The 8657-nt window shown below is 36.9% G+C and overlaps 1 protein-coding gene and 1 non-coding gene across 2 annotated transcripts; both read right to left on the reverse strand.

Moving 5' to 3' along the window:
• Positions 1-2260: 2260 nt before the first annotated feature.
• tpt1 (tumor protein, translationally-controlled 1) lies at positions 2261-6345 on the reverse strand. Its single transcript, XM_051889492.1, has 6 exons — positions 6183-6345; positions 4791-4864; positions 4301-4488; positions 3886-3991; positions 3199-3315; positions 2261-2745 (listed from the first exon to the last, which is right to left on the reverse strand). The coding sequence occupies exons 1-6, from the start codon at positions 6208-6210 to the stop codon at positions 2743-2745; spliced, it is 516 nt and encodes a 171-aa protein (XP_051745452.1). The 5' UTR covers positions 6211-6345; the 3' UTR covers positions 2261-2742.
• On the reverse strand, positions 4653-4722 carry LOC127521554 (small nucleolar RNA SNORD58). Its single transcript, XR_007932398.1, has one exon. It is a non-coding gene; the product is annotated as a small nucleolar RNA SNORD58 (small nucleolar RNA).
• Positions 6346-8657: the final 2312 nt, after the last annotated feature.

The following is an 8657-nucleotide window of genomic DNA, read 5'->3' on the forward strand; positions in this document are numbered from 1 at the left end:
AATATGCATCTGGGCAAGCTACAGATGTGGACCGTTTATCTGCATTGTTTATCCTTTTGATCTTTAATTCATAAAATTAGCAAAAACCTAACCTTTCATTGAAGGAAAAGAATTGAAAGTGGGGGGAAAATCACATTATGAAATAAATGTTTTTCTCCAAAACACGTTGGCCACAATTATTGGCACCCCTTTATTCACTGCTTTTTGCAACCTCCTTTTGCCAAGATAACAGCTCTGAGTCTTCACCTATAATGCCTGATGAGTTTGGAGAACACCTGACAAGAGATCAGAGACCATTCCTTCATGCAGAATCTCACCAGATCCTTCAGATTCCCAGCTCCATGTTGGTGGTGCTTCTCTTCAGTTCACTCCACTCATTTTCTTTAGGGCTCAGGTCAGGGGACTGGGATGGCCATGGCGGAAGCTTCATTTTGTGCTCAGTGACACATTTTTGTGTTGGTTTTGATGTTTGTTTTGGATCATTGTCCTGATGGAAGATCCGACCACGGCCCATTATTGGATTTCTAGCAGAAGTGGTCAGGTTTTGATTTTTTATCTGTTGGTATTTGATAGAATCCATGATGCCAAGTATCTGAACAAGATGTCCAGGACCTCCAGCAGAAAAATAGGCCCACAACATTAAAGATCCAGCAGTTTATTTAACCGTGGGCATGGGGTACTTTTTATCCATGTGTGCACCAAACCCATCTGGTGGGTTTGCTGCCAAAAAGTTCTTTTTTTAGTTTCATCTGACCATAGAAGTCGGTCCCGTTTGAAGTTCCAGTCGTGTTTGACAACTGAATATGCTGGAGACTGTTTCTGGATGAGAGCAGAGGATTTTTCTTGAAACCCTCCCGAACAACTTGTGGTGATGTAGGTGCTGTTTGATCTTTTTTTTAGGCTTTCTGAGACTCAAGACTCAACTAATCTCTGCAATTCTCTAGCTGTGACCCTTGGAGAGTCTTTGGCCACTCAAACTTTCCTCCTCACTGCGCATTAGGACGATTTAGACACATATCCTCTTCCAGGCAGATTTGTAACATCTTTAGTTGATTGGAACTTCTTAATTATTGCCCTGATGGTGGAAATAGGGATTTTCAATGCTTTAGCTATTTTCTTACAAAGTATTTTCTTTTACAAAGTATTTTCTTACTTCCTATTTTGTGAAGCTCAGCAATCTTTTGCTGCACATCAGAACTATATTCTTTGGTTTTACTCATTGTGATGAATGATTACAGAATTTGGCCTTTGTGTTTCCTCATGTTTATACTCCTGTGGAACAGGAAGTCATGGCTGGACAGTTTCATGTTCATGATCACTCTGGTCTGCTAAAAAAAAAATGTAAATATGAATGGGAATATACTTGAGTTATTTTACTCATAAAAAAAATTCTAGGGGTGCCAATAATTGTGGCCAACGTGTTTTGGAGAAAAACATTTCATAATGTGATTTTCCCCCCACTTTCAATTCTTTTCCTTCAATAAAAGATTAGATTTTTGCTAATTTTATTAAAGATCAAAAGGATAAACAATGCAGATTTTTATTTTTTTATCTTTGATCATTTATCAAGGGTACCAACAATTTTGTCCACATCTGCATTTACTCACAAATGCACTTTTATCACTACCGGTAATTTAGCACTTTTGTTTTAATTCATAACTGTGGTATATTTGTACAATGTACAAATGTGGTATATATGTACAACTATATGAACATTTAAACATTTGCTGTAAAGTTTGAATTTACTTTCTTGCATTTTTTTTTCCTTCAAACAGTAAGGTTTTTAGTGAATTCAGGTAAAACAGTACACTTTTTCCATTGAGATGACTAGGCGGAAAAAAAAAAAATTCCCAATTATCCTGAATTAAGCCTATATTATTTTTTTGTATTAACTGAAGTCTACAACCTCTGAATGCACATTTTTCAGTTTTCAGTTGCCTAACCCATGCCACTGAATCAATTCCCCCACCCCACCTTTGTGTTTAAACTCTTGCTTTGCACTGAAAGGCCTCTTCATATTTAATTAAACTTTATTTTTTAGTTGGACTAATGGAAAGTTCATTTTAGCCCACTGCCCTCAATCAAAATTGATTCTTGGTCCTTCGTATAGTAAAAATTTTGGCCACCTCTGTAGAGCTTCCAACTTATCTTGAAAGAAGTGTATATCCTTGATCATTTTGTCAATGACAGTTTGAGCAACAGCTAATTGGATAAAGAACTAGGTTTTAAAATAAGTGATGAAACTTGAAGACAAGTTAGGCAGAGTTAACAAGCAAAAACTTTAATTAGCCAGCAGCTTGATTTTATTCTTCAATAATGGTGCCAAGAAATCCTATACAATCCTGTGACTCAATGGGAACAGGGGGAAAATTACAACTGTACATCTGCTGAAACAAGAAGCTGACATGCACAGCAAATGAGAAGCCAGCAAGTCAACTTCACCTCCATGATGACAAGGAAATAAAAGAACCCCAAAATTAGTCAGTTTTTTTACCACAATCTTTTCACATTGTGGTTTGGCTTGCTAAAAGTCCTGTTTTTAATTTCATGAATGGATTGTTCACGTCTTCTTGCTATGGACGGACGTAAGCCAGTCAAGAAACGAAAACAGCGGCCTCGTAAATTTAAAAGATCCTCTGGTCCTGATGGAAAGAATGAGGGGAATGACTGGTTTAATCCATGGGCCCAATCCACCAAGCAGAGGCCAGAGTTGGAGGGGTAACTTGTAGACATTTGGGAAGTTTACTACAGTGAGAAAGAAAAACACAGAAGAATCAGTTTTGTTTCAAGTTAATACCATCAAAACCCATCAAACACTTCAGCACCAGCAAAAAAAAAAAAAAAAAAAAAAAAAAAACCTTCAAGCAAACAATTATCATGTAAGCGGATTTTTTTTTTTTTTTTAATAAGTAAGATCTTCACGCTAATGAAATTGGCGTATTCTCCTCCATTCAATCCTCTCCAGCCACCATTCTAATGGCCAGACATCATGAGGAAAGTTACTGTTGCATCCTTGTGCAAACCCAGAAGCCACCAATTATGGCAACAGGCCTATCTGTGGATGCTACGCAATAAATTGAGAATGATATTATAATTTTTATTTTATTTTTATATATAACTCTACATAAACAACATTTCAAAATTAAAAAAAAAAAAAAAAAAAAAAAAATTATATATATATATTTTTCAGAAACTTACGCATTTCTCAATCTCCAGACCATCCTTGAAGAAGAGCATGTATGGTGTGACGCCATCCTCACGGAAGTCAAGGAGACCAATCATGCCGTCCGGATTCATTGATTCTCCAGTGAAAAACTGTGTAAGATTGAGAGAAAAATCAGTTAGCGGACCACACAGGCTGTTTTGTAACCAAAGACAATAGCCTTTAATTCACTGCAGACTCAACTTTAAGACAAAATGTCTTAAGTTCCAATACACTCAAGGCAGAACAACCCACTTAGCATTTAATTTGAGCCCCTAAACTTACACTACCATTCAAAAATTGTGTCAGTAAGACTTTAAGTCTTGAATACCTTATGAATACTTCAGAAAATACACATTAAAAGCTGTTCTTTTGAACTTTCTATTCTTCAAAAGATCCTGAAAAAAAGCATCAGTTTCTACAAAAATATTAAACCGCACAACTGTTTTCAAAATTGAAGACTGAAGTAATGATGGTGAAAACTCAGCTCTACCATCTCAGAAATAAATTACATTCTAAAATATTTTAAAATAGAAAAGCCATTTTAATTTAATATCGCACAAAACTACTGTATTTGATGCAAGACTTTTCAAAAACATTAAAAGAAGCTCACCAACCCCAAACTTTTGAAAGCTAGTGTACATAAGTTCGGCATGACAAAATAATCAGTTACTGCAGCCTACCTGATAATTTTTGATGTTGCCTAGAATTTTCTTGACCTCAGCCGGTGCGTTAGCCATGAAGGGGTCTACCCTGTCAGGTGCAATTTCCTGTAGCTTGGCTTTCACTCTGTCATAATGAGGGGGGGGGAAGCAAAAATTACCAAAACATTTGTGTTTCATTTCAAAAACCACCAAGCACAGTGTATTCAAATAAAAATTCTGTAGTCCCCAATTCAATCTTACAAGCCACTCACTGGGCAGGCAGAAAGCGCAGGGACGTTTAATTTTGCATCTAAACATTTTGAAACCCAGGTGGCCACAATGCAAGACTCTGAGCTGTCAATGATGCAAAAACTCAACCATACAGGAAAACTAATGTTTACAGTACACCAAGCCTGTTGCAAGGTACAACATGCCTCATGTCCCTTAAACTTACGCCTTCATGTAGTCCTTGATGTGGGCCGTGTAAGATTTCTTGTCAAAGGAGGTCTCTTGAAGCTTGTGGTTGAGAACAATATCCACACCGCTGACAGTGGAACTCTCACAGCCCTCATCCTGAACTTCTGCTGATGCATTGCCACCAATCAGTGAATCGTCTATGTCTCCCTCTGACCTGCTGATCATCTGCAAACACAAGTCAATGACTGTAGCTGAGATCACATCACAAACATATTGACTAGCAATTGTACAATCAATGTTTATATACGCAGAACTGATTAGAAAAATGTGTTAACTGACATAAATTTGGGTTGCAGAAAAAAAAAAAATTGCTATAGCCCATCAAAGATCGTACTCAGTATACATAGTGGTTTCATAGGTCATAACCTTCAAAGGTGTCCTAAGCTGTCATCACTGTACGTCCATAAGAGGGCTGCCACTCAATTTAAAAGAAAAAGAAGCAGTTTGGTTAAAAAGAACCTGCATACCTTCCCCTCCACTTCAATCATCATTCCATTCTCAGACTCTTTGATTTTGTAGATGTCGGAGAACATCTCATCCCCTGTGAAAGAAAACAAAGAAAAGTTAGATTTTCAGTCCAATGTATTCAGTTACTTCTGATTATTTTATTTCTCTTTTCCGCTGTTATTAAGTGGAAAACAACAGATGGCCTACTGCACTCCTGTGGTCCGATTTTAATTAACGCCCATGAATATTCAGTGGAATGCACTAACAATCTCACTTTCTGCCCAAAATTCTGCTTGTTTCTTCACACAAATGCTTTAAACAATAGTTTTCTATCCATTTTCACATCCAATCCCAAACAGCAGTGTTTCCTGGAATGTTTCCCCAAATATAGAAATACAATATTTGTTTTCGGTCATGATGACGCAGAGCACTTTGAGGTCATCAATCATCAACGTTCCAGATCATGACGAAACATTTTTCATTGACGCAACATGTCCGTTATGCAACAGACTAATTACAACAGTAGTATTTAACACATCCGTAATATTGCTGCTGAAAGACTTGTTTGAACTCTTCGGGGTAATTCATAAACTGAAAAGTAATTTTAATTCTCCTTATGGTGTTCGATGGCTGAAAAGAACGTCACCTCATTGTACCCACTTTTTGCAATCGCTTATTATATTAATGCGTCGAACCTTTAAACAAGTTTATTTTCAGCTTCTGACTGGAGTTAAACGGATGTTACCAACCCATAATTGCACAAAGCTAAGAGAAAGAGGTGAATAATTCTCAAATATGAAAGAAATGTCCCTTTAAAGGCCCTCAGAAGTGAGTGAGTGATGACTAAAGTGAACTGGCCTGGACTAGTAACGCCCTGTTTAGCGCTCATTTCATCGTCTCATAATGGGTTGTGAAAACGAAAAAAAAATAAGCTACTTGGATCTTCAAAATTATCAATTTCAGTCGTTAAAGTCAAATTCATTAGAGGTATATTATTTCCCCAAACAAACTGTGATTTAGAGGAACATGTGTGTTAAAACTACTAACAGCCCAACTTCTACCGAGGAAAAAACTGGCCGACCGGCGTTTTAACTCAGCTGCTAACACTCCCATTTACCGTCAACTTTGTTTAAATGTAACCGAACACTTGTATAACCTTAAATAGTTTGAGTATAATAATTCGCAAAGGCAAGGTACACAAAAGAGAAACATTTAAAACCGCAATAATAAAACGAACGTCTATATAGTTTACAGCATGGTTAGCCACTAAGCTAACTGCATTCAAGAAAGTTAGGCCGCGGTGAGCCGGGAAATACCGGCTCTTTAAAACAATTCAACAACATTTGACGCCAAAAATATTGGTAGAAATGTAACATTTCGGTACGCAACATTGTGTTAGACACTATTCTTACCGGTGATGATGTCCTTGTAGATGATCATTTTGTCGGATTGTGTTTGGGGTGTCAGGAGGCAAACAGCGCTGGCTGTGACCTGATCGCGGACTCAGCTGAAAAGGCCGGCGCGTGGATTGAGCATCTTATATATGCGCTGAAAAACACGGGCGCCCTCTAATGGTCTAACATGAAACCATTCCACAGGTATTGCGAGTTTCCTAAACTCTTCTCTCATTGGTTCCCACTGAACGGGATAACTATTTTAGATCTTGGATAATTACAATTCCAGGGTAATATACAAAATGTTATAGTTATTTATATATTAAAACAGTAGGCAAGACATATGTGACAGCCACAGAGCATCTGGATCATTCCTGTTATGCTGTAGGTTACTTTGTCATCATTGTACTTATGATCCTCTGCCTTTTATCACAATTATAAACGTTATATCATTTCACTATGTTTGAGTGAAAAAATGTTTTGCTATTCTAACATGAAAAACTTTATAAAAAAATTATTAAGAAATATCCCAGGCATTTCTTGTATATTGTTCTTTCTCTGTTCAAAATATTTCATGTTTTATGGGAATGTTGTTAATTAATATTGTACAAAAGAAATATTTCCAGTAAAATGCAATAAAATCAAGAATCTGTGGTTTGTTAATTCTCTAGAAACCTTGAATAAATTTACAAAAGTACAAAGAAAAGATATCCGATGTTGTCACTGACCAACTTAAAGGGGTAGTTCACCCAAAAATGAAAATTCTGTCATTTGTTCCAAACCTGTATGAATTTCTTTCTTCTGCTGAACACAAAAGAAGATATTTTGAAGAACCAAACAGTTGGTGGGCCTCATTGACTTCCGTATTTTTTCCCATAAGGCAGTGGGGCCCATCAACTGTTTGGTTTTTTTAAATATCTTGTTTTGTGTTCAGCAGTAGAAAGAAATTCATACAGGTTTGGAACAACTTGAGGCTGAGTAAATGAGGACAGAATTTCATTTTTGGGTAAACTACCCCTTTAAGTATATTTTGGAAATATAAACTAATTTTGATTTTGATGGCTGCAACACACACACCAAAAAAGTTGGGACAAAGGCATGTTTACCACTGTGTAACATCAGCTTTCCTTTTAATTACGCTTTTTAATTGTTGGGTAATTGAGGGGCCAAATGCGTTTTTGGTGTGATGTTCGGGATTCAGACACACTCTCCCAGCAGTTTAAATTTAGATTAAAGACACATCTCTTTAGCCAAGCATTCACATAATACATTTCATAACCTTATACTCCAGTTATTAGATCAAATGCACATAACTATTTTTTGCTTGAAATGTTATGAACAGCAGCTACGCTAATTATTTTCCATTTGCTCTTCTGTTTTATTTTGGGATGCCCATCCTGAGGTAACTAGACTACGCCAGCTCCAGTTTGGATCCAGCCTCTTACAAAGACTTCAGATGCCCCAACACCTGTGAAGAGATGACCCCAACCGCTGCGGGGACTTCAGATGATTCACTCTGCCACAGCACACATTTCCGTTGTCCATAGGACCATCTGAGATGAGCTCAGGCCCATAGAACTTGTTGTCATCTCTGCATAGAATTGATGTATATCTTTCTTCTTGTGTAACAGAGATTCAAGTTGCATTTCTTGCAGTGGCAGACTGATTAATGACAAGGGTTTTCCAAAGTACTCCCAAGCCCATGTGGCTATATTTAACACAGCATGATGTTTTTTCATGCAGTGCCATTTGAGGGCTTAAAGGTCAGGCACATTCAACAGAGGTTTCCTGCCTTGCCCCACACAGACTGAGATTTCTCTGGATTTATTGAATCTTTTCACAATATTATGCATGTAGATGGGGAAAGAGCTAGAATTTAATTGTTTGACAATTCTCTTATGAAATTTGGCACAATGTGATGAGCCATAACCCATCTTTGCTTGCAAAGACTGAGCCTTTGGTTAATGTCTTGGAAGTATTTTTCATAATTAGGTCTTGTATAATGCAGTTAAATAATGTGGACAGTAAAGTGTTACCATTTTTCTCTTTTCCTATTTGTTGTATATCTGTTCAATAAAGTGTTAGTATATGTTGATATGTAGGTTAATTGTAAATAATAGTAATTAAAAAAAAACAAAAACAAAGCAGAAGCTCGATGTTTTGTAGCATTTGCATTTCCAATTTTAAACATGACCCCCAGTATAGCTATAAAAGACATCATGATATTATCAAAAGATGTACAAACTATAGCTCTCAAACCTTCATCTATAGGCATGGCTAACTTTATTTCGTCCTGTTGAGTGGCTGAACGTAACCAAAGTATGTTTCTGAAAGCTTTTTTCCCCCACTTGGCTAATTGGGTCAGACTGGCATTTTACCAAAATGGAGATGTTTTTGTAGACATTTTGTACAGATGACTCATACCACTAGATGTCGCTGTTTACTCGGTAATTAGTAATTGCATGCTTCCATACACTGAACGTCACAGGGCCT

Source organism: Ctenopharyngodon idella, chromosome 1, assembly GCF_019924925.1.
Source record: "Ctenopharyngodon idella isolate HZGC_01 chromosome 1, HZGC01, whole genome shotgun sequence".
In the NCBI taxonomy this organism is placed as follows: Eukaryota; Metazoa; Chordata; class Actinopteri; order Cypriniformes; family Xenocyprididae; genus Ctenopharyngodon; species Ctenopharyngodon idella.

Coding starts and splice junctions, on each gene's coding strand:
- tpt1 (XM_051889492.1), bottom strand. CDS start 6,210: ATGATCATCTACAAGGACATCATCACCG. Junction 4,489..4,790: donor TGATTGAAGTGGAGGGGAAG/GTATGCAGGTTC, acceptor TTGTGTTTGCAG/ATGATCAGCAGGTCAGAGGG. Junction 3,316..3,885: donor GCAACATCAAAAATTATCAG/GTAGGCTGCAGT, acceptor AATCTTACACAG/TTTTTCACTGGAGAATCAAT.